We start from the raw sequence: 26,334 nt of genomic DNA on the forward strand, positions 1-26,334 counted from the left end.
CAAGACCAATATAGTTGTTCCTCATACTAACTATTCGTTAGCACCACACCATAGTGTTTGCACCCAACTCTGGGCCAAAGTTGCTTTCTTCTGGGAACATTTTTCCCACAACTTTAGTATAGCACATTCTGCCATCAATGAGATACCTACTGTTCTCATACTTGGATCTTATGATCCTCCCCATACCTCATAGGGCTCCATACACCTCAGTCCAAATGTTTCAACCAATCCCTTAGGATTATTCCTTAACTCTTATTTGAGTCATCTAGCTTTTTGGACTTTATCATCCGACGACCCGTGATGTCCTACTTTTGAGGTGCTAACTCACTGGAATACAACTTCTTGTATTCAGGTCCTACTCGCAAGGACCATCTTTGCAAGTGTTACTCCGACACTTGTTTTGTTCTCTTGGGGCAACCTTTTGCCCCTTAAGACCACTTATCCATGTGATGAGAATACCAATTCATCCTCTGAGTACACCCCCAACTCCTTGGGTTGTTCTAGCATTTATTAAAGGTAGCCCCAGCTACCATTTCGAGGACTTGTGTCCTCTTCCGTATTTGACCTCCCATGGTCTTCAATTCCGGTCTCAAAGTTATGAGCACTAGCCTCAACTATATGAGGGTAATCTTATGACTCCTTTATTGTTTTGGAGTCTGCATCTTTCCCGTGATCCTAACTATAGTTGTTTACCCCAACTACATTAGCCTGTTTGCTGCGTCAAACGCTTATCTGTATCACATCCTCAACTCTTTGAGGAAACCCTTATACTGTTCCCAAGATCCCAAAGTCGTTCCATCATTGGCCCTTTTCTATCCACCACCTTGCCTACAAGTTCACACATGAACTGTAATGGAGAGCCATGTCTTCCCGACTTGCTACTCCTCAAGCATAAGCCCACTCCTAGGACCTTCCGATGCTAATATTAGTGGTGATATACTTCAGCACCAATAAAAGTCGGACTAAGGAACAGCTCTGATACCAAATTGTGAGCAACTAAATTTTTCCATTCTACTTTAGTCACTTAACCACACCTCCGACCACTTGGAGGAGTCTAAATCACAACCTCTATAAGTCCTATTTCGGGCTTGGGCTTGCTAGCCCCGAGAACAGCATCCCCGCCACTCAACCTTTGCACTAGGTCCAAGTGCTCCACTTGTCCGGTCCCATGACCGACACCCCAAGGTACCATCGACATATTAGTTTGTTACGCTAAGGCCATGCCCCTCCACCTTAGTCACACTGGGTGTCTAACACCACCTACATCACAGTCCCATCTCTCAAGGACATGGCCATCCATCCATGAGTGATCATTCTAGATCCACTCTTTAGCATCCTTAGGAGGCCCACAAACATGGGGATTAGCCTTCCCCAATATCCTTTTTCCAGTCCCCACCAAGCCCCTTTCTGCCCATAGCCATGTTTGCCAACATTGTCACTAGATCGAGGCCCACAGACCCGACCACTAAGTCCCACGGTCCTCTGGGACTTCCTCACCACCTGACTGTATCCTTGGGCACTACACCAGAGGATTACTCCTCTTCCTTTCCACAGTCTGGGCCTTTGGGACAACATTTCGGAATACCGTAGCCCTATGCGGGCCTCATGGGTACTCTCCCCGCCTTCCGCCTTTGGGTGCTCTAGCCATGGGCCTAGAGCAAGGTTCCGTTGAGCCACGCCAGGTATCCAAGTAGGTAGTGCCACCCACACTTGGACTGGGAGCATCGACCAATCGATCTCGTGGGGGAACTAGAGTCGGCTCTTGAACACTACACCAAGCTACCCCACTTGTCGGTCCATATTCACTCTAGTCTTGGACTTCCCAGTGGTCAGTTCATCACCCAACACTGGGTATGGCCTTCTTGGGCCAAACTAGCCTTTCCTATGCCAAACTGGCCTTTCCTAGCCAAACTGGCTCCATTGGGCTCTAACCCCCACACTCTCCCTACTATACTTTTGGAACCCCCTGCAGCCCCCACCCCCGCCCCCGCCCCCTGGGGACGATCACTTTGGGCTTTCACCCAACTGCCTATATTAGTATTCGGACTCGAACTCGGGTCCATCTCGGACTCCATCCCAGACTCCGTCTCGAGTCCATCTCAGACTCCATTTCAGACTCCATCTCGGGTCCATCTTGGACTCCATCTTAGTCCATCTCAAACTCCATCTCGAACTCCATTTCAGACTCCGTCTTGGGTCTATCTCGGATCCATCTTGGACATTTCCACGTGTCATGTGTTGGTCCTTTTTGGGTCCTTTTCTGGAGCCTTGCTTATTGGTTGTCTCGTGCTCGCTCCTCGAGCATTTTGTTGGGAGTTCCACTCCCGCTCTCGACCTTCGAAGTTGGAGCTTTTAGTCTAAATGTGTTACACTCGTTTGGCTTTCGCTTCGGCCACTACCATGTGGCACCCTTTCCGGCTCCACTTTGGGGCCTAGGGATTTTGTGTCTCACAGAAATCTTATTTGCTGTGGAAGGTATTAATCAATTTGGTACGATCAGGTGTTCCAGGCAAATAAACAACTGGTAAACAAATTGAGTATAATTGGCAATGACCCTTCTCAAAAAAGTGATTACTTTGAACTTTATAAATGTTTTTCATGGATAATTAAAAAAATTATTTTTCTAATGAGAATATATTATATTATTATTTTATATAATACCATTTTATAATCAATTGAAAAAAGGATAAATTTTTTAAATAGAAAATTTGTAATTTTTATAGAAATTATTCTTGCCTACCTAATGTCAGTATCAATATAAACTCTAGCAAGATATCCATTGGGATTAAAGCAAGTTGAAGGGGTGTCACTTAAGGATGTAGTATCCAAAGCTGGGTTAGTTGATATAGCGACTTGATATTCCAAGAGTGTTTATTATTGATTGTAAGAACATAACAATCCTATAATTGAAACCAACATAATAGAAGGTATCAAAATGGAGAATAAAAAATAATATGAATGACAAGAGATTTTTCTAGTTGTTGATGAATGGTTTATAATAATAATAGAAGCATTCATTAATCATTACTCCAACCTATAGAAACTTTCTAAATGTAAGTAAAGTTGTTAAATTTTTGTAGTGTATATGGTTTTCACATTTTATCCTATAGTGATTTACTATAAGATAACCATAAAGCAGAACCCAAGTTTAGGGTTATTGAAAAAAAAAATGAAGCCAAACCATTAAACATACAACTAATGAATAAAAGAATTGAAATGACTCCTAAGTGTTCAACCCAAAGAATGAAAGATAAAAATATAGAGTGACATCAGAATAGTTCTAAAGTATCCAACATCCTAATGCCAAAACAAAATAAAGTTAAACAAAATTTAGTGTTATTTTGATATATTGGTGGCTTATTGTGATGATATATATATAGGATAGACATATAAGCAAGAGCCAAACTACGCTTCAAGTTGGTCGGCTAACCTATTATCTCTACTATATATTTAGAACCCGTACATATTTTAGGCTTCTAAGTCAATCATGAAAACTTATTAAATATGAAATAATGTTAAATTGCAAATATAGACATGAGAACAACTTTACTATGTTTAATCTCTATATTCCACCTAACTAGCAAATCTAGATTTTTCCCATAAATAGCCAATAAGACCTAACTAAATTAACATATAGAGGAATGATAGTGAGAGTGCTTGACAATTATCACTTAGTGAGTATTGAGAGATCACACTTAATATCGCAAAAATTCCTACCACTAGCAAGTGTAAGTGAATATATGAGTTTCTCTAACTAAATTAAATATGCTTGACTAATAGCATTTAAGAATTTTGTTTTTATGCTCTTTTAACCAAGTGCACGTGAAGATTAATTTCAAACTAGTTTGGGCAAAAACTAATAAAGGGTTAAACTAATCTCTAGTCATAGTGATAGTAAAAGAAGAATATCTAAAAGGATTTATATATAATTAACTTTCAATACCCACAATTACATTTATGACATTTTTAGTTTTTTAACTTATATTGTGTCCCTTGTTGTAAAAAATGCATATAAAAAATGCATAGATTTGAAGATTCACCATAACAATCTCATAAACAAGATACTTCAGAAACTTAAGCACAGCTGTTTTCTCTATGATGTCCTTTTCAATGATTTGTCTTTCAGCATAGCAGACTCCAAGGGCTGCCAAAGTGGCAAAGATGGAGACCAAGGCAAAGATGGGCAAAGAGATCGCACAGAAAAATGCTACAAAAATAGTTAAGATGGCAAACCGATTTGTGAATCTAGATTTATATCGTTTCTTCTGTTTGACAGTTCATGGTGAAAAAGGGACGTGTTTTGACACCCCGCCAGATTACTGCTGACCATAACATCTTCATTAACGGAATTTCACACAGCAGACGAGGTATCATCTAGATGGAACATTCTTCCAATGCTATAGGTGTGGACAACGGGAACAATGGGAGAGCTCACACTGGTATTTTCTAGCTTTCCATATCATTTTCATCTGTGAATTTGCAAATTTCCTGATGATCCAGGTAATAGAGATTGATGGCCGACAAATTAGAAGGTCATGTCGCATCTTTCTTTTTTCAAGGCCACCTTCTTGGTGAGTTTTGCCATCACATAATTTCTTGAAAAGGCTTAAACTGTGGGTTCCGTGAATTGCCTTTTCTTGTTCCATATAAATAGACCCTTTAGGTTTGACGAAAAGGATTATCAGCGATGGAGAGCGTGGACAAGAAGGCCAAAGCTCCGATGGAGAGCGCCAAAGGTAACAGCGACGCGATCAAGAAGGGAAAGAACACGAAGAGGCAGCGAGAGGAGGAGGGACAAGCGGCCAGGGCCCCAAAGAGAAAGCGCCTCCAGGAAGTAGTGGCGAAGAAAAATCAGGTAGCATGTAACATTGATGGGTTAGATATCACTTGGCATCAAGATTTCCATGACTTCTGGCCGCGACCGACATCCAAGCTATTGACACCGGACTACCTCCACTGCGCTGGAGCTCAAGAGCTTTACAGGCTCCTCACCCAGGAGCTCTACTGCATCCAGGAGAGAAGAGATCACGATGATCATGACAAGAGGAATGCCCAGCTCTTAGTGGTGATTGGCGGGACGAGATGCCACATGATGAGGCGACTTGAGGACCTGTGTAACTCTAGAAGATGCACGGGAGATAAGGTCTGGTATGGGGTTCAAATCAAAGAAGGCGGAAACTTTTGCACGCTATTCAAGTACAAGTTTGATGGGATGAGAGCGAGAATGATCCGGGAGATGTCCAAGGAAATCCATGCCCAAAACTGCGTGAAGAAGACAAACAACACAATCCAAGAGATCCTGTCCCATATCACGGGGAATGGTTACTTCTCTCCAATCCGTGTGGAGAGCGTCCACCATTGATCTAAAACAGTGTATTTAATGACTCTATCAAAATGGAGAACAAAAAATAGTGTGTTATTTCTCGTCTCTCTCTCTCTCGATCGATCGACATTGTCAAAGCATGTTTCGCTTCTTAAATTCCTGGTGCATCGCTTCACCAATCTTGGCTGGTGATTCTACAACCGTGACTCCCGCAGCTTTCAGTGTTTTGATTTTGTCCTGGGCCGTGCCTTTGCCTCCCGAGATTATAGCTGCAAGGAACACACCATTTATCTTTTATGCTTGAGATTTCAAGCTTACCTCCAGCGTGACCCATTCGACGCCCAGGCGGGGCTGTCAATCCTGCAATGAAGGACACTACAGGCTTTTCCGTCCCACTCTCCTGCAAGAGTTTCCTCCTCAAGTTATGTCCAAGGCGTTATACAAATTAAGAGATCGAGTTTCACCTTGATAAATTGCGCAGCATCCTCTTCCGCGGTTCCACCGATCTCTCCAATCAAAATAATGCCTGGCAAAGCGGAAAGGACTTGAACCGACACTCGCAGCGTAAATAAGAGAGCGTAATACCTTCCGTTTGTGAGTCCTGGACAAAACGCTCCAAACAGTCCACGAAATTCGTTCCGTTGAATGGATCGCCTCCGATCCCAACGCAGGTCGACTGGCCCAGACCAACAGCAGTCGTTTGAAAAACCTGCAAAAGAAGAAAAGAGAAAAGCAAAGGATGTCACATAAGCTAACTCTGATAAAACGAGAAAATGTTTCAGTACCGCTTCGTAAGTCAGTGTACCGGACCGAGAAACAATGCCAATGCGACCCGGCTTGTGGATGTATCCCGGCATGATTCCGATCTTACACTCTCCAGGCTTGATGATCCCAGGGCAGTTTGGTCCGATCAAGCGCGTCTTGCTCTGGGATTTCATGGCAGACTTCACCTTAACCTGTCAAAACAAAGTATACTCAGAAATTAGAAAAGATAAACTTTCAAAGTCATATGTAGAGCACTCCAAGCTGTAGAGAAGAAACTTAGAAGTCCCAGAGAACAAAACTTAGAGCTTTAAGTCAATCATAGCACACAAACCAAGCTCTAGAAGCAAAACTACTAGTCAGTCACGACTCCAGGAAACAAAAGATTCCAAGTAGAACAGCACAACTCTAAAGAAGAAGAAGGAAAAAAAAACTCTCGTACCATGTCGTGCTGTGGGATGCCTTCCGTGATGCAAACCACCAGATCGAGCTCGGCTTCCACGGCCTCCATGATCGCGGCAGCTGCGAACTTGGGCGGAACGTAGATGACGGTCGCATTGGCCTTGGTCTCGGCCTTGGCCTCGTGCACCGAGTTAAACACCGGGAGCCCTAGGTGCTCTGTGCCTCCCTTTTTGGGAGTGACGCCCCCGACCTGGACCACCAAAGCACACACGAATCCATCGATCCCAATTCCAATCCCAGATCTTCCCTCTTTGACCTAGAAATCCCGAAAAGGCTTACCATTTTGGTGCCGTACTCGATCGCCTGCTCGGTGTGGAAGGTCCCATTCTTGCCCGTGATGCCCTGGCAGAGGACGCGCGTGTTCTTGTCCACGAACACGGCGGGCGTGGACGCCGAGCTCCCGAAACCCCGGCGCTGCGATCCAGCGCTGTTGCTGCGCTCCACGAATGCCGCGATCCTCCTCGCCGCCGATCTCATCGCCCCGCCCTCCCTGTGGCTCCTCCTCTCAAAGCATATTTCCTAGAGAATATTCCAAATCCCTAATTTATCGCCAAGAACCCTAAAAGCGTCGTCTTCTACTTCGGGTCCTGGAGAGTCTTGCGAGTCCTTCAATCCTACACGCGCTAGTGCCCAAACTGCGTCGTCCTTGTAGGATGAGTGGCCAATCAATCGATCCGACACGCCACAGAGGACAATGTTGGTGTGATACACGATTTAATCGGAACAAGGCAACAAACAGTCCCTGCTAAGATTCTTTCCCCTGGCCCATTTGTGATCGAGCGACACACTGCCAAAACCCTCACTCGCTGGATCGTTCTCCATTTGGTCTCTAGCGATTAGCGTGTTACCGTGTGTGTGGCTTCCAATGGCGCTAACAAGTGTTTTTGTCCACGAGGGCATCCACGTCACAGAACGTGTCCACGCGGCAACGCAGGCGGCGGTACACGTGGCAGTCGCATTTATAATTCTTCTTTCCCCTTTCTCACAAACCATTCTCGTAGAGGGCTCTTTCTCCTCCTCCTTCCTCGAGCAAGCAATCAGCAACTTGGCTATGGCCACTGGCGCTTGCTCGATCTCATCCAGTCGCATAGGATAAAGGGTCTCTCGGGTTTGGGTCTCCTCGTCTTCTTCGCTACTCGCTCGATTCCTTCCGTGTCTTGTTGCGTGAGAGCACGCATTCCCAGCTCCCACTTTATGCCAGGATCCAATCCCCAAGCTCTCGGGCTGATGATCACACCAGCGGCCAGTCTCCCAGGACTCTGCTCGTCGCTGCACTCTCCACTCCCTCGAGCAGTGACCCTCTTGCTCGCGGCGGCGGCGGCGGCGGCGGCCAAGAATGGAGCAGCTTATGCCCCGTAAGTTACCCAAGTCGTCCATGTCGCCGTCTTCCTCACGCTCGCAATCCACCTCGCGCTGTCCGAGCAAGAGGAAGAAGAGCCCACCACACAAGGATGGCTCCTCGCATACTCCCAGATCTTCCAAGCTGCCACCTCCACGGCCACACCATCCTGTGCATCCGCCTTACGGCTCCTCCTACTCGTGGGACTCCGCCCAAGGCCAAGCTTTCATGGACAAGGTCGCCACTCGGACCCAGTCCGCTGCGTCGATCCATGACGCATCCCAGCAGCAGCAGCAGCAGCGGCAGGACGGCACCAAGGATACTCCATATCTCGCACTCGTTCAGCTCTTCAATCAGTTCCAGGTACCTTTCTTCTTCTGGTTCTTCTTCCATTCTTTCTTCCGGTTCTTCGTCGCTCAAAGCTTCTCCTTCTTCTCCTTCCAGGGGATGCCGATTGATACCAAGAAGACCCTTGTAACTGTGACTGTTCTCGGCAGCACGGGCCCTCTGAGGATGGTTGTCACCAGCGACGCCACCGTCAAGGAGGTGATGAAGATGGCGCTTCTCAAGTACGCACACGAAGGCCGTGTTCCAGCTCTCGGTCGTAGCACGCGGGAGTTCGAGCTGTATGATTCTCAGTTCAGTTCCCAAGGTTCGTCCCATCTCTTCTGCTCGTGGAAGTGTCAGTCTCACCAAACGTTTCCTGCCGCTTGGTTTTGTCAGCACTCAAGCCAGACGATCGGATCGCCAACATGGGAACCCGGAACTTCGTCCTGTGCCCTGTTACCCTCAAGAACAGCTGCGGCGAAGAGTCCAAGACTTCTTCCACCTCCAAATCCTGGTGGAGTTACGTCACTGGCATCAAGTCGTTGGTTTAGCTCAACCGCAACGCAAGGCAAAGCCAGAAGAAGATATTTGCCGTGAATGGTTGGTCTATAGCGTAAGCCATCTCCGCCCATTGTGTTCCATCTAATCCACACGAAACCATTTCTTGTGTATATAAGTCTCCAACGTCGTGCGTGGTGATAAATCCCATCTGATCATCTGATCGTGCCGAGCCTTTTTTTAAATTCTCGTGTCTTCGCATGATCCCAGACCGAAAACGGTCCCACGCCTGCTTTCCAGAAGCTGCCAGGAATCAAATTCTTGCATGTACCTGTGACCACCACTGCGGTCAAACTTGTCGGTCGATCATCTTCCCACTGCACCGTCCACCAATCCATCTCTATCTCTGTCCCTGTCTCTTATGTCCTTGTCTTCTCCACTGCCCCTACCACCCGTCTACAAGCTGAAGGAGAAATCCTCGTTTTCGTAACGGACGGAACAGTGATTGCCCGAGTCGCCGCTGTCCTGCCACTTCACCACCCTTGACGAGCTCGAGCTCGTCCTTGTCCTGGAAACTCGCAGGCTGTCGCTGCTGAAATCGCTGGACGAGAGTGCCGACTCGACGCCGTCGGCTCCACGCGGCAGGAGGGCGACGCCGTTCCACAGCATGACAAACATCTGGATCGGCTCCAGTGACTGCTTGTGCAAGGAGAGGATCTCGCTGATCAGTAGCGTGTCGAAACAGCGAATGGCGCCGGAGGACTGCACCATCCAGGGGGCGACTTTTCTTCCAGTAATCCGGGAAATCACTAGTAGCTTTCCGGCTGCACGCCCGGAATCATGCAGTTGCTTTAGTCCAGCACGGTCGGCTGCAGTTCCAAATTCGACCGATGATACGTAGAGAAAGCCCTGGAAGTTCTAGACGTATAAACAAAGAGCAGTAAAAACAAATAAATCCAGCATACCTCCTCGGTGTGACTGATGCCGACACCTAGTCTTTCGCTTTCATGTGGAACAAGATTCAATGCCAACTCTGATGCAGCAGGAGCGAACCACAGACGAACTCCTCTCAGCACCCCTATATCGCTTCCAGCCTCATCGTGAACAGTATAGCTTCCCGAGTTTGCAACACTCGATGCCTCTTCTTGACCAGCCACGCCAAATCCTCTGGCACTCGAGCCCTGCAAACAGAATTTTGTTAAGAAAATTTAACTTGCTACTAAAGGCAGTTACCTGTCTGAGAATTGGTTCTGTTTGGATGTTCACAAAAATGATAGGTACTCCTACCTTTTGTGAAGCCGACAGCCACGCCATTGCTCTTGCTGAAGTGTCGTCGACATCGTTGTAACCTGCTCCCAGTTGAGCTTGCTTAAACGGCATAACGAGCAGTGAGAAAACAATCGACGAATTTGGAGGAGGAAGAAAATGCTGCATCTTTTGTTGCCACGCGTACGAAATAACGCAGCCTCTCATCTGTGTGTTGGAAGTTCTGGACTTGCCTCTGCCTTCTAAAACCTTCTGCGTCTGGTCTAAAAATCGAAAAAAAAAAAACAAAAACAAAAACTGGTGAGTTGAAAATTCGACGCAACTGCTAAAAACGCAAGGCCTTACCCTGAATAAGAGCGCATTCCTCTTCAGTAGCATCCATAAAGGTGGCCGTGTAGCTCTTATCTTCATAATCTGCCAGTGCATAATGCTTTCGAAGCACAGACTCCTCAGCAACCACAGACGCAGTGATTTCTAGCCTCCTCCCTTGCCGAGAAATTCTCACATAGATCCTTTCTTTTGCAGAAGCAAGTTTCCGGAGCTCTCGACCAAAGCCAGTCTTCCCTCCCGAAAAAGGAGATTTTACAGCAGCAACCACCTGGCTTCCGGTTCTGAGCTGCTCGATCACGTCTCCCGGAAGAAACTTATCCTCGCTCCAGGCCTCTGATCCCGCAGAAACGCTTTTCACAGCCAGCACAGTCTTCTGGCCGACGCCCATTTTACCCAACCTGTCGGAGATCAGAATCATGGACCCGGGAAGAGCATGGACCCGAAAACTGTCTCCAAACTACTCCGATCCAGCTATGTCCGATGTCAAATACTATCTGCAAGTTACAAATCAAAATGCTATCTGCCATACAGCGTTTTGCACTAGAAATTTTTCACCTTGCCCAGAACGCCCAACTCCTGATGGAAGTAGCCGGCAGCAGCACTACTTTAGGGCTGTCCTCCTTTCCCAGGTTAAAGAAACTCACTTTAACAGCTGGGCAGTGCGTCCTTTCGAAAATTCTCCTATTGTTCTGCAATCACAATCGCAGAGGTAAGTCAGCTACGAGACACCGAAGGAAAAGAAAAGAGGAGCCTCACGTTTAGTCTTATGTTGTTGACATGGACAGTAGAACCGTGTCCCCCTATCGTTGACTTAGAGCAGTATTTCGGTCTGAGCCCGGGCTCCGAGTAGCTCGCCGTCTGGATCGTAGTCTCTCTCAATCACCAGATTCGTTTTCTCTTCCAATCTCCAGCCAGCACCGATTCTCAGGACGCCTGCTGTGGTCAAATGGACGTATGTGTAGATGTCGCCTGGCAGCCACAGCACGGCCGGTTCTTGCTCGCTGCTGGCCGCTGGTATCCTCCTGCGCCTCTTGAACTCTGTGCAAGTGAATACTCCGCTATCCTGCTGTTGAGCGACTGAAGAATTTATCTCAAACACCTTCCAAGTTCCGACCAAGTCTTTTGATTGGAGGCGTGAGCGCTGTGATAGCAACTTGAGCTCGGGGTTGCTCGATGACCTTTTCAAGTTAACCAGCCATCAGTGCCAGGAATGTACTGCGAACTTGATTTACCTGAAGCTTTGCTCATTTACAGGTCCTAGCCATTCTTCCTCGTACGCAGCGACGCGCAAGACTTCCACTTCGTCTGTTTCGTCATTCACTGAGATCGTGTGACATATCCGCACCCGCTTATGCCCAGCTCGAACTAGACACTTGAAAACACCGGCTTTCAAAACATGGAACCAAGAGAAAATGCCTACTCACCTGCTCTATTTTGTGCGTTGGTGAGTAAAAGTAGCCTCTTGCAATGGTTGTGTCATCTTTCGCTCTGAGCAGGCGTGTTGGTCCTCGAGAAAAAGCTCCGTCCTGATGTAAAAAGAAAAAAAAAAGAGCAGAGGGAGTAAAAAAGAAACTGTTACTTGACACAAACAACAGGCCGGCTTTACCTCAAAGAACACAAGACCCGGCTCCATGCCGATTGTTTCCTTCTCCATCACATCCTTCATGCCTTCGTATGAATGCTTGGCCTTGAGTTCACATAAAGTAAACGGTTCGACACTTCCTTCCTGAGACGTACTACCTTCAGTTTCAGAAGAGCTTCCTTCAGGATCTTCGGCCCCTGCAACATCGTCCGAATCTAGTTCTTCTTCGTCATCTTCATCAAAGTCATCCTCATCGTCATCAAAGTCATCATCAAGTTCCTGTTCGTTATCATCAAATTCTCCATCACCGTCCGTCAACTCTTCTTCACCACTAGTCCCATCGGCCTCTCTCTCCACATCGTCTTCGTCCGAGGCTCCATCTTCTACAGAACCTTCTTCGCCACCACTATCAGTCTCCAAATCTAATCCTGCCTCCTCTATCGCCAAATCTTGCTCAATCAATTCGTCTTGTGATTGGACCCTCTCCTGTGTTTTGCTAGCGTAAGGATTCTGCAAATTCCACAGCACTTCCCTGTCGATGCTTCTCTTCTCGGGAACAGACTCCACGAAACTGACGATCCGGCAGTCGTAGAGATACTCGTTTCTACCACCCAGACCCACTGGCTCCACCGCTGCTGTGTCTGGAGAAAAAACTGCTCCGACTCCTCTCCAAACACCATGGCTGTTGCTAGCAAACGTATTCCAAGCCGGTGTTGGGACTATTTCCTGCCAAGAAAACGAGAGTCACAAGAATTCTAAGGAGGTTGGGATGGAGAAACTTACTTCTTCTTGAAGAACTTCCTCTCGATCGATTATAAACATTCCCGACACATCCTTGGACACAGGTTTCTTCTTCTTCCATTCTGTCTTCTGTTTAGGACGAGGAGAGCTTCCATTCCTCTTCTTAGCCTCGTTCTGGAGCGCTTGGTTCCAGGCATTGTCGCTTTTCCTAGCAAAATTCCTGTGCTTGGGAGCCGCGGCGCAGATCCTCCGCGCCGGCATTCTTACCGAAAATGCAGCTGCATTTCGATGCCGCGGACTCGGCCAGCGATCGAAATCCACGCCGCCGCAGCGGAGGAGCGGCAATCCAACCAGCGCTGCCATGCATAAACCCTAAAAAAGAAAATAGGGTTTATAATGCCAATGGAGCATGAGCACCAATTTTCCGGTATGCGGCATTCCTCTTCTCCTCCCCAGCTAGGGTTCTTCTAGATGCGGCTATGATGAATCCAACAGCGCTTTCGATAGCATGCGCGCCTCCAGGATGCCGGCCGATCGCCAGATCTCTCCGCAGGCTCTCGAGCAGTTTCGATCCGCTGACAATCCTCTGCAATCACAGATTCCAGCGGCGGATTATCAGAGCGAGCAATTCGGAGCCGCGGGCCGTGAATCCGTCGCCGCCGCCGCAGCGCAAATCCAAGAGCAGCCTCAAGGCGCTGCTGGATTTTCCCCGGTCGATGTGGAACCAAATCTCGCATCCTCTGAGTAACTTTGGATTTGGAAAGAAGAGCCTGTGGGAGGCCGGGCTCGGCTTGTTTCTTCTGGGTGGAATCGTGCTGCTCGGGCTCACGCTGGCTTGGGTCAAAGGCACACAGCTGAGAGCTCGCTCTCGCAAATACTTTGCCACATTCGAGTTTGCCAAGGCTTGGGGGATCACTGTCGGGACTCCCGTGCGAATTCGCGGTGTCGACGTCGGGACTGTGATTCGTGTCAAGCCAACTTTGGAGAAGCTCGACGTGGAAGTCCAGGTATTTTTCTTCCTCGGTTTTTTTCCCTTGGTGTTTTCTTTTGTTCTTATCTTTTCTCTTTAGATTGTCGATGCAAACCTGGTGATCCCCCGCAACGCGCTCGTGGAAGTGAACCAGTCGGGCTTGGTGAGCGAGACGCTGATTGATATCACGCCGCAGCATCCCATTCCCAGTCCGACAGTCGGTCCCCTTCATCCAGACTGCAAAGGCGAAGGCCTCATTGTTTGCGACCGGGAAAGCATTCGAGGCGAGCAAGGTGTCAGTCTGGATGAACTCGTCGGGATATGCACTAAACTCGCGAAGCAGATAGACGCACAAGGAGTAAAGAGGCTTTACGACGTTGGCGAGCGCATGAGTCTGGCGGTAGAAGAAGCCAAGCCTCTTCTCGCCAAGGTAGGCATTTGTTTCCCAGTTTTCCTAGTCCCAAGTGTGGATTTTTGTCTAACAAAGTGATGCTGGCCCAGGTTCAATCAATGGCTGGCGACATGGAACCTCTGATCAAGGAAATCAGAGATGGCGGGCTTCTTAAAGAATTCGAGAAGCTGACAAAAGTTGCAGCGGAGGCCGGGGAAGATTTAAGGTGCCAAAGTGGTTTTTTCTCTTTCTCCTGTCTGCCACACTAAAGCTTATCCAGTTTTTTCTTGTAGAAAGCTCAACAGCTCAGTTTTGACGCCAGAGAACACGGAGCTGCTTCGCCAGTCGGTCTCCACATTAACAAAAACTTTGAAGCACATCGAGGTAAAGAAAAAGCTCTGTATTTCGATAGAACAGTACAGGGATCTCATCTCTGTCGCCTTTGGAATCTTGTCCAGAGCATTAGCGAGGACATCAGTGGGTTGACAGGAGACGCTGGAACACGCTACAACCTCAAGCAGCTCATTCAATCGCTGAGCCGGCTCGTGGCAGACTAGAAAACCCAAGTAAGAAGAATCTACGGTTTTTTTTTTTCAACAGCAAAGATGAAAACAATTCTTGGTTCTTTGCTTGCGAGAGGCTTTAACAAAATTCCAGAGCTAAAAACCTCTACTGCGCTCTCGGCGCCACAGGTTCCAGAGCTTCGATCATGGCGACGCTGTTTCCCCTGATCACCTGGGAGAGTAAAAAGAAAAAGGTGTGACGAAAGCTCGAGCAAAGAGTTTTGCTACCACTTACCACCATGCCAATCTCCGTTCTCTCGTTGCCACTGATCTCCATGGTGTTGTCCAGGACGAGATTCATGAACTGATCGAATCCTCGCAGCACGCCCACCACAACTCGGTTTGCGTTGAGCTTGACTGTCAGAAACAAAGGAAACGAAAAGAACCATAACGAAAGACTCGGAAGAAGAGAATACTCACTCATAAGCTTCAAATCCATGTACCTAGCGTCGGCGAAAGAAGGAAATCAGTCAAGCAGTGGCCCGAGGAAAACTTCTACACTTACTTCTTGAGATCCGGCGGCTGCCCAGACTTGCTCATGGTGCTTTGGCGCTCGCTTCCCTCGCCAGGAACCCTAAAAAATGATCTTGGCTACGTGGCAGTATCCCAGCCGTTAGAGTACCCAAAAACGGCCCTAGGGCTTAGGGTTTTTAGCTTGCATTCACTTTCGATGGGAATCTCTCTGATCAATGCACTTTTGTAGAAAGAGCTCTCGTTTTTGGTGATCAAAATGGCTCCAAAGGGCCTTTGACTATCTTACAATTCTTCGTGAATTTTCTCTGACCAAGCTTGGTTGCTCATCCATCATTTCATTGACCGGGAACCTTCTCTCGCGCCATTGTTTAGGAGTGTCCCATGGGAGAAGTCCAAGCGATGCCTGTTTTTATAAGCCTGGGGCGCCTCACTCCACAAGCTCTCCCCCACAGCCGGGATACGAATCTAAATCCCCTCGCTCGAGCCATGCAAGCTTGATCTTGCAAATCTCCACAAAACCTAGAAAAATGAAGAGTCGGTTAGGGTTCTTACGTGCCACCGTTGTACACGCCAGCGTTTGCAGGGGCGGTGGCATGCAAGGCTCGTGCTTGTGTTTGCATGTTGTGTCCTCTAACCCAGAAAACCCAACGTAGCCCCGTTCTAGCTCCCGCCAACTTTTTCTTCTTGTGGTCCTGGAGAAGGATCATAGGGCAGAGAGCCTATAGAAATCTCGACCTTTTACCGTGAAATCTACCATTGTTAATCACGAAGCTTGAGGGGCGAAGGGTCCGTCCAAAAGATTTGTACTTCCTTCTGGGATTTTAGTATATAGGCTATGCGCACTGGTCTCTCTATTGACAAGAAAGAAACGTATGTATGATCAGTCCACCACGGGTCACTCATCTCGCTGTGTCGGCTTTTTCTCCGTGCTAACAAGCAAGCCCCAATTCCCTACACACTGATTGAGTGGGGAGAGAAAGAGTGAATGAAGGGACGTGGTGGCTATGGCGACCTAATTGGATCCGTCGTTTAGTCCCAGTCGTATGTTAGGACTCTTCTTGCTTCTTCTCCCTCGCATTCGTCTTTATCTCCTCCACTGAAAGAAAAAAAAACAGAGAGTGAAATGTTCGTGTTCTTCCGGAATTCCCGATCCAATCGTCTCGGCATCACACACAACAACACCACTTTGGTTGGTGGATCGACATTTTCTTTCCCCCGCTCTTTCTTTCCTGCGAGCCCCAAACTTTGCTTTCGTCACAGGAAACATGCCGGTATTTGTATTGTCGTGATAGAAAGTTAGAGCAAAGTCGATCGTGATCAATCACTCTCCCCACCTTTTCCCCCTGCTCTTTAAGATCCCACTTCCTTTCACCATACAAAACATTTTGCTTTACAGCCCCCTGTGTGTGAGTGGTCCTTGTTGCGCATTTCATGATCGACCATTCAAAGCTTGTGGTGGTCTAGAGAAGATTTGTAAAATCTCTTTACAGCCTTTAAAAATCTCTCGCTCACAGAGATTTCCTCACAGTCCAGCGCCAACAAAGAGGCCAGAGAGCTCAGTGGTAGAATAGCAGTAGAGCAAGAACATCCCCAGCCCCAGCCCCAGCTCAAGGGCCAGGCAGCCAACAAAAGCTCTGTGGCCTCTTTGGACACTGGGAAGGCTGGTGGTGTGTGCATGGTTTTAATTGCAAGTTTGTCCTTCTTCTTGGAAGAAAGAAAACAAAGGAGAAAAAAAGAAGAAAAGAAGAAGCAAAGATCTCCCCAGCCAGCAGTAGTGGAGGAGTGATTTGAGTGAGTGTCGTGAATGGTGGTAGTGCTTTCTTCTCCAGGAATCCAATTCAATTCAAAGTCAGACAGGAGACTTTAGTCCACCGCATCAGTGAGCAGTGTCTCAAAAGGGTGCAGTAGCAGAGCTCCCCAGTTCTTTGCCCCCCACAAGGAGAAAAGGAAAGAGGGGGAAAAAAAATCCCAAGAGACAAGAGGCATTTAACGCACACTGTCCCTTCTTCTTTCTTCGTTTGTTCTTCTTTCCTGTGAGTCGGATCGCATCTTTCTATAAAAATGGGGAGAGCAGCAGCGCAAGCAGCAGCAGCAGACGTGCCTTCCATTCCAAGCAGCGCCAGCAGCGGTCTCGCTAGCGGCAGAAGATTCATCAGCAAGATCAAGCTCACGCGGCTGCCATACCATCGCCTGGACGAGATCCACGAGGAGGAGGAGATCGGGGGCGACGATCCGGTAGATTTGTTCCAGAGCTACATCGAAGAGGAGGAGGAGGAGGAGGAGGAGGAGGAGGAGCAGGAAGAAGAACAAAAAGGAGAGCAAGTTTCAAGAGCTCAAGAACAGCAGCAGCACCAGCGGTCGAAAACGAGGAGGATGTTCACTCGATCGTCCAGCAGCAATTCATGGCGTGTGCCTCTCCGGGTGGGATCGGCGGGCTACCACGCGCGAAGGAGGAGCCGGTGGCGGCGGATGAGGCTCCGGATTTGCAGCCGCGTGCGATGGAGCTGGCTCTCGCCGCTCGAGTTCCTCAAGAAGCTGCGAAGGGCTTACATCCAGGCCATGATCGGCCTGTCCACCAAGGAGAGCCAGTGTGGGATCGTCTTGCTGAGCAGTCCCTGGAGCTTCCCAGTCGTCGTCCCATTCCGTAGTGGAATGTGTTGATCGATCCACCCATCGATCGCAAAGCTTGTTCCTTCTCGGTGTCTTCTCTTTTCTCTCTCGTGCTTGTGGGTCTTTCCAAAAGGGTGCTGGCAATTCATTTAGATAGGATTTGATTAATTTGCAAGAGCTCCGCGCTCGCTGTAAATACCCAGAGAAAGCAATAGCCAGATCGAGTGATCCATCGCTCCATCGATTGACAAAGCTGTCGTTTGACTCTGGATGGGTGGAAACGACGAGCAAGCGATCCTGGAGGAGGATCGGTGCCACCCAAAAAGATATACGGGCTGCGTGACAGTGCTCAGCGGTGGCAGATCATCAGGATTCAGGACAGTGGTGGCAGTGGAGCAATTTGCAGGAGAGAGAAGAAAATGCGCCGATCTCCTAGGTAGGACTCCGAGGGAGCACGGTAAGATAGAAAAAGCGTATGGATCGAAGAAGCACACTGTTCTTCCTGTGAGGAGAAGCGTGAAAGAGAGAGTGCTGCCTGTGACTGTGTCAATTCCCAGTCAGAGAGATCCTTGGAGGAAACAGGGGTATAGCGCCATGCCATACCGTAGCTAGAGAGTAGATCGTACCGTCTCGAAATGCGATTTGCCCACGTGGAAGCATCGCAGCGGGCATCATCCGTCGCCATAGAACGGGAGGCGCGCTAGCGCCGCTGCGACGATACCCATGGAAGCCGCCGCCAGCAGCATTAGCTCCAAAATCATGCGCCAGTTCGCCATTCCCGCTCCTGGCGATCGATAGAAGAACCCTAGAGATTGGATCCAGAGGCAAACGATCACTCTTTCTTGCTTCCAATCGTTCTTGACATTTGAAATTCACGCGCGGGCTCGAATCCTGCCAAGCGCAACGAATGTATTACTCCATAAACCTGGAAAAACTTAACAAAAGTATCATTGAACCCAAAAGATTCTTTTTTATTCCACTGTCAGGAAATCTGGGCCGTTAATCGGGTGGCATTTTCCGGGTCGAAATAGTCAAACCTGCGCGTTTTCTTTTCAACCCCAAACCCTACAAGCGAGTTGTTGGGATGGATCGTCGTTTTGATGCGCTCTAGCTCGGTGTCGCGCGCGTGATCTTTCCGAATCGCGGCGAGGATCGTTTCGCGCGGATCTGGTATGATATTTTGATGCTTGGCCGGGGCTTTCACCGTGATTCTCCTCACAGATCGCAATGAATCGTCTCACCACGAATGTGGAAGAGCAGCTCATAGTCAAGGCTATCCAAGAGGAAGTGACATGGGAAAATCTTCCCAAGCGTCTCAAGCTCTTCATGGCTTCCAAGGATGACTGGCACAGAAAGTAAGCGATCGATTCTATTTTCCAGTTCTAGGCTTTAAGCTTGGGCTCGCAGGATCAAAGAGTACTGCATCAAGAAGCGATTGAAGTGGAGCGAATGCCACGCTCGGAATGCCTGTAGAGAAGGCGAGTACTACGACGATCTAATGCGCTACCTACGTAAGAACCTTGCGGTGTGCATTCCAACCTTCACGTTATCATTTGAGAGACTCTTTTCTCACACAATGTTGCTTTCTCTGGACAGCTTTTCCCGTATCACCTCTCCGAGAACATATGCCGACTCATGCGAGTTTCTCCATTTCGATACTACTGCGATATGCTTTACGAGGTGATGAGAAACGGTAAGGATTTTCTTCTTTCGTAGTGGCAGTGGTTTTACCTTTTTTTTTTTGCGATCATCAGAGAAACCATACGATAGTATTCCCAATTTTAGTGCGGCTGATGCTCTGAGATTGACCGGGATAGGAAGAAACGAGTTTATAGATACCATGAATAAGTCTAGAGGAAAGGTATTTTAGTGATTACGTTCCTCACTTTCTTCGAAAGGTATTTCACGTTGCTACTTTTGCAGAAGTTTATGTGGAAGATGAACAAGTCTATTGTGAAAGATATGCTGCCGACCGTGCCGGTGGATATTGCTATAGAACCATGGTGGACTGTTTGCGTGGTTAATCTTTCTCTGGAGGAGTATCGGGTATAGTTTCTTTATTAGCTGTTTTCTTAGAGAGCTTACTGTTGTTTTTAGAAATTGTCTCCAGAGGAGCTGTACGTGATCGACAAGGTTTGTAAGGAGGACATAAAACTGTACTGCGAGTTTGATCCGAAGGTCGTGCGGAGTTTGTATCGCAGGGGACTCGTCTACTTCGACATTCTGGTGCTTCCAGATGACCGTTTTCAAGGTTATTGTTTTCTTCATTTGCAGCCTCTTGTCCTAAGAATGATTTTTCTTCAGTATCGAACTTGGAAGGATTTGTCTCCAATCGAGAACAGTCATACGAGGATCCTATTGAGGAGTAAGTTATAAGGATTCTTGTGGTTTTGAGTCTAGTTTTGTGTTGTACAGAATTTTGTATGCCGTTTTCGTTGCCTCAAGTGAACACGCAACTATTTCCGAACTGGCAGCCACATTACAGGTCGATCTGGATCAGCTAGAAGGTGCCGTTTCGGTTGCCTGTCGCCTTGGATGGGCGACTAAAATGCTCGATCCAGCAGCACTATTGAATGACTCCAATCAACCCGGATCACCTGGAAGCGAGGGCGAAGGTCTTTCTTTCTTTACAAGTCCAGGAGGTCAGAGTCCGTCACACGACGGAGGTGGAGGAGACCAACCCCGTTCCAAGTCCGGAATTCGAGTTGCATTTTTAATAGACGCAAACATGACATCGTACCTCATGATGGGATCTTTTTCACCAGGTATTCTCCTTGCTAGTGTATCTCCGATTTACTCGGCTTCTGAACGTGTGCAGGGCTGAAAAATCATGCGGTGACTCTATATGAGGCTGGTAAGCTCGGTGACAGCAATATTGCTGAATTCTGCAGCGACTTGAAATCTTTAGAAAGTACAAAGCTTGAGGGGGAGCTTCAGCATTTCGTCGACCATGCTTTAAGCCTTCGTTACGCATTGGAATGTCTAAGGTCCGGAGGAACAGCTACAGACACTGACGACGAGCTAGAGGAGGCAGGTCCTGGGGTTGTCAATGGAGAGCTAGAGAACGCTTCAGACTTTGAGTCAGAGTTTTCCTTCATCAACGGGCAAGGGACGACCGCCAACAGGCTTAGCTTGTCAAGTGACACGGGGCTGGCAGGAATTGTCCGGGGGAAAGGGAAGAGATACTACAGAGTGGATGTTCTTCGATGTGAAAGCCTGGCAAGTCTGGCCTCAGCCACGCTTCAACGTCTCTTCCAGCGAGACTACAGCTTCGTCGTTTCTATGATCCCGCTGGCTTGTCCACCTCTAGTTGCCTCGTATAACGCGGCGGGTCCAGTGCACTTCGGTCCTCCATCTCGAGCTGCCGTGACGCCGTGGATGAAGCTGCTTCTGTACACTGTCTTCGAGTGTGGCCCCGTGTCTGTCGTTCTTCTAAGAGGCCTACGACTGCGATTGCTTCCACCACCTTTGGCAGGCTGCAGCAAGGCTTTAGTGTGGACGTGGGACGGGTCTACTTTTGCTGGGATAGGTGGCCGCCTGGAGGGGACCATGATTCCGGGAGCAGTTCTCTTGCATGGCTTGAATTCGGTGCTGAGGCATTCAGCAGTCCTCGTGCAGCCTTTTCAAGAAGGGCCGGACTCGTCTCCTGTCACGGTGGACGTTCCACTTCCGCTAAGCGAAGACAGGTTTAAGAGTCACCTTAGCGGCAGCGACGACGAGACACTCCAGTCGTATGCGGAGTCTGCAGACGAGCTCAGCTTGAAGACTGTTGGATACATTCGTTTCCTGCGGGTGGGAAGCCTCGAAGACAGTGTGCGCTGGGTCCCTCAGGCTGTGGAGTTCGGAGTGCCTCTTTCCGACACCGAGCTGTGCAAGGCTGTCTGCGAGGGTGCCGTTTCTTGCGAGCTGTTCCACTTGTTTTCGCTTCCGAAGCACCAGGATGCAATGCAGCAGCTGAAGAAGATGCTTCATGACTTTATTGGAGAGTACCAGGCAAATGGACCAGTGGCGAAGCTTGCTTATACGGCAGAAAAGACTGAGACGGGCAGGAGGCCAGAGCTTACTGTCAACTTTAGCAGCCGGTGGAACCCGTTTGCGGAGCCTGATAGCCCGTCGCCCAGGAAGAACCCACGCAGCAGGAGGAGGCACTCCAGCATGATGAGCTTCGACGGAGATATCTTGAGGTAGTGTAAAACTATAGCCCGTTTGTTTCAGGCACGACTAAATTCTGTCATGCAGAGCTTTCTCGCTTGCTCCAATCGATCACTCACCAAACGAGCCGTCCTCTGCAAGCAAGTCAGACCCTCTCGACGATCTGGACGTAGGAGACGTCCCTCTTCCGGGCGTAAACTTGGTGTTCGACGGCACCAGTCTCCTGCCTCTGGACATCGCCCCGTGCTTGCAAGGCAGCCTTGCTCCGAGTCTCGTCGCTCGGGCGAGCGCTCCAACACCGTCGCACAGATAAGTCTAGTTCTCCGTTTCTCTGGTCAATTTTTTTCTTCCGGGGGTCAACACCGGGTCAGCGATCGTATATATATATATATATCTTCGACTTATGGGGTCCAGACAGCAGCAGCAGCTATGGGGGAGGTTGTCAATCCCGCTGTGAAGCTCGGCATCCTGGGATGCGCAAGCATTGCCAGAAAGGTTTCCAGAGCAATTCTACTAGCAGGGGCCGGGGTTGAGCTCTACGCGATTGCCAGCCGGTCCCTGGAAAAGGCACAGGAGTTCGCCAAAGCCAACGGATTCCCCTCTTCGGCTAAAGTCTATGGCAGCTACGATGAACTCCTGGACGACGACGCCGTGGACGCCGTCTACGTTCCTCTGCCGACGGGGCTCCATTTGGAATGGGTGCTCAAAGCGGCTGCCAAGGGGAAGCACATTCTGCTGGAGAAGCCACTGTCGCTCAACAACGAGGATCTGGACAAGATGGTGGACGCCTGCGAGAGCAAGGGGCTGCAGCTCATGGACGGGACTATGTGGATGCATCACCCGCGGACCGAGCGCATGCACAAGGATTTGCAGGCTCTCGGGGACATCAAAGAGGTACTTTTCTCCTTCCGAAAGTTCTCTCTGTTTCGCTTCTTGTTTCCATGCCAGGTGTTCTTGAGCTACAGTGCTTTAGATCTTTTGAGCTTGCTGTAGCGTTCATTTGGCTCCTTCTGTTTGTCTTTTTTCACCATCTTTGATTCATCGTGATCCAAACTCATTTTTTTCTTTACTTTTTTAACTCCACAGGTCCGGTCGACTTTCAGCTTCCCGGCTCAAATCCTCTTCCCGGGCTTCCTCAAGAACAACATCCGAGTGAAAGCCGGGCTGGACGAGCTGGGGGCGCTGGGCGATATCGGCTGGTACTGCATCCGCGCCATCTTGTGGGCGCTCGACTACCGCCTCCCGGATCTCGTGACGGCCTTGCCCAACGCCACCATCAACGGGAGCGGCGTGATCACCGCCTGTTCCGCGAGGATGGTGTGGATAAAAAAGAATCGCCAGGACGAACAGGACGAACAGGAAGAGGACGAGACAACAGTGGCGACATTTAGCTGCTCCTTCCACGCCTTCATGACGATGCACGTCACGGTGCAGGGCACGACGGGCGCGCTCGCGTGCGACGACTTCGTCATACCCTTCAGCGACGCGCGGGCTGCGTACCGGGTGCTGTCCAATGCCGGGTTCGCGGACATGGACCTGACGTGGCGGCTGGAGTCGCGGGACGTGGTGGTGGACAACGAGGTGCCGCAGGAGGCGGCCATGGTGCGCGAGTTCGCGAGGATCGTGTCCGGGATCAAGCGCGGTGGCGGCGCGGTGGAGCGCGGGTGGCACGACAAGGCCAAGAAGACGCAGGCGGTGCTGTGCGCGGTGAGAGACTCCATCGCTGCGGGATACAAGACGATTTCACTGTCCTAGGACAATGCGTCGGTACTACCCCTTCAAAAATAACAGTTACCGTGCTTTAGACGTGCTATTAAAAAAATAAAACCATCACCTTCGTATTATTAAACAAAAAGTTGGACCGTACTATCACAACAAAAATTTACAGTGTCTCGAAGTATAAGTCATATTCCAACCCACGTTTATGCCCTAATCCTTGCTAGTCGAGGTTAGGGCAGGTTTAGTCCGAGTTTAACACAACCCACTCTAATTTAAACTTTGGATTCCAAACGATGCCTTTGGCGGCAAAATAGAGGAGAGCGTCTCGGCCACCATGGCCATGGACGGCCTCAGCACGGCCTCTTGCAGGGCGCAACACTTCCAGATCTCGCGCAGCCGTTGATCTTCCGCGGGCGCGCCATCGCCGCCGTCGAGCAGCGCCGCAACAATGGCGCCAAACGCGCGCACGTCATCGCTGGGGTTTGGGGGCGGCCGGCGCATGAGGGAGGCCAGGCCATAGCGCGCCAGCCTAGGGCTCGAGCTCCCGCCGTGATCCAGGTCCAGGAGGACGTTCCCGGGGACGAGATCGCCGTGGACGCCTCCATTGGCGTGGAGGAAGGCGAGGCCTCTCGCGATTCCCAGCAGGATCTCCTTCTTGGCGCTCCATTCCAGGGTCGGGTGCTCCAATCCAGGGTTCTTGAGGATTTCGTCTAGCGATCGGCTGCCGCTGGTGCTGCCGTCGTAGATGATGTAGCGCTTCTTGCCGTGGATGCAGTAGCCGAGCAGCGCCACCAGGTTGGAGTGGCTTCCCAGGCGAGCGATGTCGGCCAGCTCGGCCTGGAATTCCCGCGGCGAGCATCCCTGGAGCTGGACGACCGATATTCTCCGGGTGTTCTTGGCGGATTCGATCTCGGAGAAGGGGAAGCGCTTGGGAAGACCTGAGATCGTCTCCAAGAAGGCCTCCTCGTCCGAGTGGTGATTCACCTCGCCCTTGTTCTCGTCCCTTCGTCTGGATCGGCGGTAATAGCAGGCGAAGATCAAAGCGGCGATGGCCAAGAGCACAGCCAGCACGAGGATGGAGATTTGCAGGGCTCTCGAGGTATGGTGCGATCGGCCTCTCTTGGCGATCCGGATGAATCCCAGGTTGTGCGGGTTGGAGCTGGGCAGCATGCTTCGGATGGAACCCGTGTGGAAGCAGACGCTGGAATCGTTCCGGAAGAAGAAGGCCTTGCACGAGCAATTCCCGAGGCACAAGGCGCGGCATTCCTCCAGGGTCACTGTGGATACACCAAATGCCGCGACGACAAATCGGATCGCGAAGTAGTCCACGCCCTGGATCATCAGGAAATCATCCTCTGACGAGTTCTTGGACCGAGTCTCCATGCAAGAATTGGCATCCGCGGCATCACTCCGGCATCCTTTCGCGGCGTCTCGCGAATCCACAGGCAGGAAGGCGATGGTGGAGTTTCCATCTGCAGTTACCCCGACCGGGCATTTGCAGCTCTTGTTTTGGAGCTCGGAAGAGCAGATGCCATAGCTTCCGCAAGAATCCGGGAACTCACAGGGATCTCGGAGAGCAGCATAGTCTTCCACCATCCGGCCGCCCTGCCAGTAGTAGACGCGGAGGTTTCCATCGGGATCCAGGCGAGCTCGCCGGGTGAAATTCGTGGACGCCCTGTTCAAGCTCGAGAATGGCACGAAGTGGACGCGAGTTTGCTCGCTCTGGTAGAGGCCGATGTAGCCCTCGGGCTGGATTCGCATGTAGATGGTGGATCCGGTGCCATTGTCGTGCTCTTTGAGCGCGGCCTCGGTCCAGTATGGCTCGGAGCCTGCCAGGAGGAGTATCCGATCTCCCTGGAGCTGGAGCGAGTAGGATCCGGAGCGTGGATCTTGGTTGGAGATGGAGGAGACGAGCCGCATGGCCTGGGTGAAGTTCTGGCCCTGGAGCAGCGTGTCTGTTGGGTGATCGAAGCTCTGCCACACCACGCCAGCTTGATCATCGCTTGGAGGACTAGACGACGACGATCGAGAAACGAGTCTCAAGTTCCCGGAATCCAAGAGCTCGAGAAAGTCTCCGCTCGAGGAGGAAGAGGGACTAGTGGTGGATGACGAGGAATTCCACTGGACGTTTTGGTGGATGGTGACAAGGAGGGAGCCGGAGAAGAGGAGCTCCGGGGTAGCACGGAAGGGATCGTCTCTGTTGGCCATCCAGATGGTGTCGAGCGGCTGCGAATTGGCATTCATCCCAGCGACGGCGAGCGCGAAGTATCCTGTTGCTGGATCTCGCGAGAAGCCAGCGGCGAAGTCCCTGTTGGAGCTGACGAGGAAGGCCGAGAAATCTCCAGCGCCTGCTGGTGGGCTGAAGCGAAATCCTCTGGGGACCGAGCCGACGCTCTGCGCGGCGGGGGAATGGAGGTGGAGGAAGAAGATGAGGCCGCCATAACAGAGCTTGGCGAGGCTCTCCATGCTGTGCTTTGAAAGCGCTAGCGGCGAGAGGAGAGGACGAGGACAAATAAAGATCTCGAGGGAACTTACGAGCGATTACATCAGGAGCCAGCAATGATCCATCATCCGTGCGTGACCTACGGGCGAGCCCAACCATAGGCCGCTCGGGGCTACCAAAGTCAGCCATTGGCAATTTCGTGTCAACTCCATAGCGGGCTTCTTTGTCCTTCTTTCCGGCTGTATTAATGTTGAGATGCGCCACCCAACAGGCGCGAGAAAAGAAAAAAAAAGGCTGCTTCTTGGGCGTTGACTTTTGCTGCCCCGGACGGGACGGGGTCAAATGTCAACGCACCAATCGCGAAAAGAAAAACAGTAACAAA

General features: G+C 49.9%; 9 protein-coding genes across 13 annotated transcripts; 4 read left to right on the top strand and 5 right to left on the bottom strand.

The window, feature by feature from the left end:
• Positions 1 to 5,358: 5,358 nt before the first annotated feature.
• LOC9633084 (succinate--CoA ligase [ADP-forming] subunit alpha, mitochondrial) lies at positions 5,359 to 7,116 on the bottom strand. The gene is made up of 7 exons (XM_024672521.1): positions 6,827 to 7,116; positions 6,528 to 6,737; positions 6,109 to 6,279; positions 5,909 to 6,032; positions 5,788 to 5,849; positions 5,642 to 5,723; positions 5,359 to 5,592 (listed from the first exon to the last, which is right to left on the bottom strand). The coding sequence occupies exons 1-7, from the start codon at positions 7,022 to 7,024 to the stop codon at positions 5,456 to 5,458; spliced, it is 984 nt and encodes a 327-aa protein (XP_024528289.1). The 5' UTR covers positions 7,025 to 7,116; the 3' UTR covers positions 5,359 to 5,455.
• A 551-nt stretch (positions 7,117 to 7,667) lies between these two features.
• Positions 7,668 to 8,884, top strand: LOC9630941 (uncharacterized protein At4g22758). The gene is made up of 3 exons (XM_002967603.2): positions 7,668 to 8,249; positions 8,331 to 8,538; positions 8,610 to 8,884. The coding sequence occupies exons 1-3, from the start codon at positions 7,884 to 7,886 to the stop codon at positions 8,762 to 8,764; spliced, it is 729 nt and encodes a 242-aa protein (XP_002967649.2). The 5' UTR covers positions 7,668 to 7,883; the 3' UTR covers positions 8,765 to 8,884.
• Positions 8,885 to 8,926: 42 nt separating this feature from the next.
• Positions 8,927 to 12,981, bottom strand: LOC9633085. Of its 4 annotated transcripts, XM_024672518.1 has the most exons (9): positions 12,673 to 12,981; positions 11,914 to 12,615; positions 11,732 to 11,833; positions 11,540 to 11,679; positions 11,064 to 11,485; positions 10,952 to 10,996; positions 10,863 to 10,911; positions 10,323 to 10,801; positions 10,126 to 10,240 (listed from the first exon to the last, which is right to left on the bottom strand). In XM_024672518.1, the coding sequence occupies exons 1-5, from the start codon at positions 12,889 to 12,891 to the stop codon at positions 11,119 to 11,121; spliced, it is 1,530 nt and encodes a 509-aa protein (XP_024528286.1). In that variant the 5' UTR covers positions 12,892 to 12,981; the 3' UTR covers positions 10,126 to 10,240; positions 10,323 to 10,801; positions 10,863 to 10,911; positions 10,952 to 10,996; positions 11,064 to 11,118. The 4 variants fall into 4 exon arrangements, with proteins under 4 accessions (XP_024528287.1, XP_024528288.1, XP_024528286.1 ...); XM_024672517.1 differs by having other exon boundaries at positions 10,863 to 10,996; XM_024672519.1 differs by lacking the exons at positions 11,064 to 11,485; positions 11,540 to 11,679; positions 11,732 to 11,833; positions 11,914 to 12,615; positions 12,673 to 12,981 and adding exons at positions 8,927 to 9,620; positions 9,677 to 9,892 and having other exon boundaries at positions 9,945 to 10,240; positions 10,863 to 10,988.
• A 44-nt stretch (positions 12,982 to 13,025) lies between these two features.
• On the top strand, positions 13,026 to 14,661 carry LOC9630942 (protein TRIGALACTOSYLDIACYLGLYCEROL 2, chloroplastic). The gene is made up of 5 exons (XM_002967604.2): positions 13,026 to 13,637; positions 13,701 to 14,030; positions 14,102 to 14,217; positions 14,285 to 14,375; positions 14,450 to 14,661. The coding sequence occupies exons 1-5, from the start codon at positions 13,110 to 13,112 to the stop codon at positions 14,546 to 14,548; spliced, it is 1,164 nt and encodes a 387-aa protein (XP_002967650.1). The 5' UTR covers positions 13,026 to 13,109; the 3' UTR covers positions 14,549 to 14,661.
• On the bottom strand, positions 14,559 to 15,176 carry LOC9633086 (probable small nuclear ribonucleoprotein G). The gene is made up of 4 exons (XM_002967867.2): positions 15,060 to 15,176; positions 14,975 to 14,997; positions 14,790 to 14,911; positions 14,559 to 14,726 (listed from the first exon to the last, which is right to left on the bottom strand). Exons 1-4 carry the CDS (start codon positions 15,092 to 15,094, stop codon positions 14,661 to 14,663), a joined length of 246 nt encoding a protein of 81 aa, XP_002967913.1. The 5' UTR covers positions 15,095 to 15,176; the 3' UTR covers positions 14,559 to 14,660.
• A 2,597-nt stretch (positions 15,177 to 17,773) lies between these two features.
• LOC112345677 lies at positions 17,774 to 18,543 on the bottom strand. Its single transcript, XM_024672944.1, has 2 exons — positions 18,265 to 18,543; positions 17,774 to 18,179 (listed from the first exon to the last, which is right to left on the bottom strand). Exons 1-2 carry the CDS (start codon positions 18,311 to 18,313, stop codon positions 17,803 to 17,805), a joined length of 426 nt encoding a protein of 141 aa, XP_024528712.1. The 5' UTR covers positions 18,314 to 18,543; the 3' UTR covers positions 17,774 to 17,802.
• A 169-nt stretch (positions 18,544 to 18,712) lies between these two features.
• Positions 18,713 to 22,118, top strand: LOC9630943 (protein FAM91A1). Of its 2 annotated transcripts, XM_024672787.1 has the most exons (11): positions 18,713 to 18,808; positions 18,860 to 18,993; positions 19,046 to 19,163; positions 19,235 to 19,331; positions 19,393 to 19,499; positions 19,562 to 19,684; positions 19,736 to 19,889; positions 19,943 to 20,003; positions 20,054 to 20,403; positions 20,457 to 21,822; positions 21,878 to 22,118. In XM_024672787.1, the coding sequence occupies exons 2-11, from the start codon at positions 18,866 to 18,868 to the stop codon at positions 22,101 to 22,103; spliced, it is 2,730 nt and encodes a 909-aa protein (XP_024528555.1). In that variant the 5' UTR covers positions 18,713 to 18,808; positions 18,860 to 18,865; the 3' UTR covers positions 22,104 to 22,118. The 2 variants fall into 2 exon arrangements, with proteins under 2 accessions (XP_024528555.1, XP_024528556.1); XM_024672788.1 differs by lacking the exons at positions 18,713 to 18,808; positions 18,860 to 18,993 and having other exon boundaries at positions 19,046 to 19,149.
• A 71-nt stretch (positions 22,119 to 22,189) lies between these two features.
• Positions 22,190 to 23,656, top strand: LOC112345630 (uncharacterized oxidoreductase At4g09670-like). Its single transcript, XM_024672789.1, has 2 exons — positions 22,190 to 22,684; positions 22,877 to 23,656. The coding sequence occupies exons 1-2, from the start codon at positions 22,220 to 22,222 to the stop codon at positions 23,543 to 23,545; spliced, it is 1,134 nt and encodes a 377-aa protein (XP_024528557.1). The 5' UTR covers positions 22,190 to 22,219; the 3' UTR covers positions 23,546 to 23,656.
• Positions 23,657 to 23,776: 120 nt separating this feature from the next.
• Positions 23,777 to 25,975, bottom strand: LOC9633087 (PAN domain-containing protein At5g03700). Its single transcript, XM_002967868.2, has one exon. It carries the CDS (start codon positions 25,973 to 25,975, stop codon positions 23,777 to 23,779), a length of 2,199 nt encoding a protein of 732 aa, XP_002967914.1.
• Positions 25,976 to 26,334: the final 359 nt, after the last annotated feature.

Source organism: Selaginella moellendorffii, unplaced genomic scaffold (assembly GCF_000143415.4).
Source record: "Selaginella moellendorffii unplaced genomic scaffold, v1.0 SELMOscaffold_9, whole genome shotgun sequence".
NCBI lineage: Eukaryota > Viridiplantae > Streptophyta > Lycopodiopsida > Selaginellales > Selaginellaceae > Selaginella > Selaginella moellendorffii.

What these genes read in the sequence shown, in the direction of transcription:
- LOC9633087 (XM_002967868.2), bottom strand. Translation starts at nt 25,975, where the DNA reads ATGGAGAGCCTCGCCAAGCTCTGTTATGGCGGCCTCATCTTCTTCCTC.
- LOC112345677 (XM_024672944.1), bottom strand. Translation starts at nt 18,313, where the DNA reads ATGATGCCCGCTGCGATGCTTCCACGTGGGCAAATCGCATTTCGAGAC. An exon ending in GCAAATCGCATTTCGAGACG is followed by an intron (nt 18,180 to 18,264) that starts GTACGATCTACT and finishes GAATTGACACAG; the next exon opens with TCACAGGCAGCACTCTCTCT.
- LOC9633084 (XM_024672521.1), bottom strand. Translation starts at nt 7,024, where the DNA reads ATGAGATCGGCGGCGAGGAGGATCGCGGCATTCGTGGAGCGCAGCAAC. An exon ending in ATGCTGCGCAATTTATCAAG is followed by an intron (nt 5,724 to 5,787) that starts GTGAAACTCGAT and finishes AAACTCTTGCAG; the next exon opens with GAGAGTGGGACGGAAAAGCC. An exon ending in TCGAATGGGTCACGCTGGAG is followed by an intron (nt 5,593 to 5,641) that starts GTAAGCTTGAAA and finishes TGTTCCTTGCAG; the next exon opens with CTATAATCTCGGGAGGCAAA.
- LOC9633086 (XM_002967867.2), bottom strand. Translation starts at nt 15,094, where the DNA reads ATGAGCAAGTCTGGGCAGCCGCCGGATCTCAAGAA. An exon ending in CATGGATTTGAAGCTTATGA is followed by an intron (nt 14,912 to 14,974) that starts GTGAGTATTCTC and finishes TGTTTCTGACAG; the next exon opens with TCAAGCTCAACGCAAACCGA. An exon ending in GAACGGAGATTGGCATGGTG is followed by an intron (nt 14,727 to 14,789) that starts GTAAGTGGTAGC and finishes TTACTCTCCCAG; the next exon opens with GTGATCAGGGGAAACAGCGT.
- LOC9633085 (XM_024672518.1), bottom strand. Translation starts at nt 12,891, where the DNA reads ATGCCGGCGCGGAGGATCTGCGCCGCGGCTCCCAAGCACAGGAATTTT. An exon ending in CAACGCACAAAATAGAGCAG is followed by an intron (nt 11,680 to 11,731) that starts GTGAGTAGGCAT and finishes GGTGTTTTCAAG; the next exon opens with TGTCTAGTTCGAGCTGGGCA. An exon ending in GTAAATGAGCAAAGCTTCAG is followed by an intron (nt 11,486 to 11,539) that starts GTAAATCAAGTT and finishes TAACTTGAAAAG; the next exon opens with GTCATCGAGCAACCCCGAGC.
- LOC112345630 (XM_024672789.1), top strand. Translation starts at nt 22,220, where the DNA reads ATGGGGGAGGTTGTCAATCCCGCTGTGAAGCTCGGCATCCTGGGATGC. An exon ending in CTCTCGGGGACATCAAAGAG is followed by an intron (nt 22,685 to 22,876) that starts GTACTTTTCTCC and finishes TTAACTCCACAG; the next exon opens with GTCCGGTCGACTTTCAGCTT.
- LOC9630942 (XM_002967604.2), top strand. Translation starts at nt 13,110, where the DNA reads ATGATGAATCCAACAGCGCTTTCGATAGCATGCGCGCCTCCAGGATGC. An exon ending in AGCTCGACGTGGAAGTCCAG is followed by an intron (nt 13,638 to 13,700) that starts GTATTTTTCTTC and finishes TTTTCTCTTTAG; the next exon opens with ATTGTCGATGCAAACCTGGT. An exon ending in CCAAGCCTCTTCTCGCCAAG is followed by an intron (nt 14,031 to 14,101) that starts GTAGGCATTTGT and finishes ATGCTGGCCCAG; the next exon opens with GTTCAATCAATGGCTGGCGA.
- LOC9630941 (XM_002967603.2), top strand. Translation starts at nt 7,884, where the DNA reads ATGGAGCAGCTTATGCCCCGTAAGTTACCCAAGTCGTCCATGTCGCCG. An exon ending in AGCTCTTCAATCAGTTCCAG is followed by an intron (nt 8,250 to 8,330) that starts GTACCTTTCTTC and finishes TTCTCCTTCCAG; the next exon opens with GGGATGCCGATTGATACCAA. An exon ending in TTCTCAGTTCAGTTCCCAAG is followed by an intron (nt 8,539 to 8,609) that starts GTTCGTCCCATC and finishes TGGTTTTGTCAG; the next exon opens with CACTCAAGCCAGACGATCGG.
- LOC9630943 (XM_024672787.1), top strand. Translation starts at nt 18,866, where the DNA reads ATGAATCGTCTCACCACGAATGTGGAAGAGCAGCTCATAGTCAAGGCT. An exon ending in TTTCTCTGGAGGAGTATCGG is followed by an intron (nt 19,685 to 19,735) that starts GTATAGTTTCTT and finishes TGTTGTTTTTAG; the next exon opens with AAATTGTCTCCAGAGGAGCT. An exon ending in TACGAGGATCCTATTGAGGA is followed by an intron (nt 20,004 to 20,053) that starts GTAAGTTATAAG and finishes TGTGTTGTACAG; the next exon opens with AATTTTGTATGCCGTTTTCG.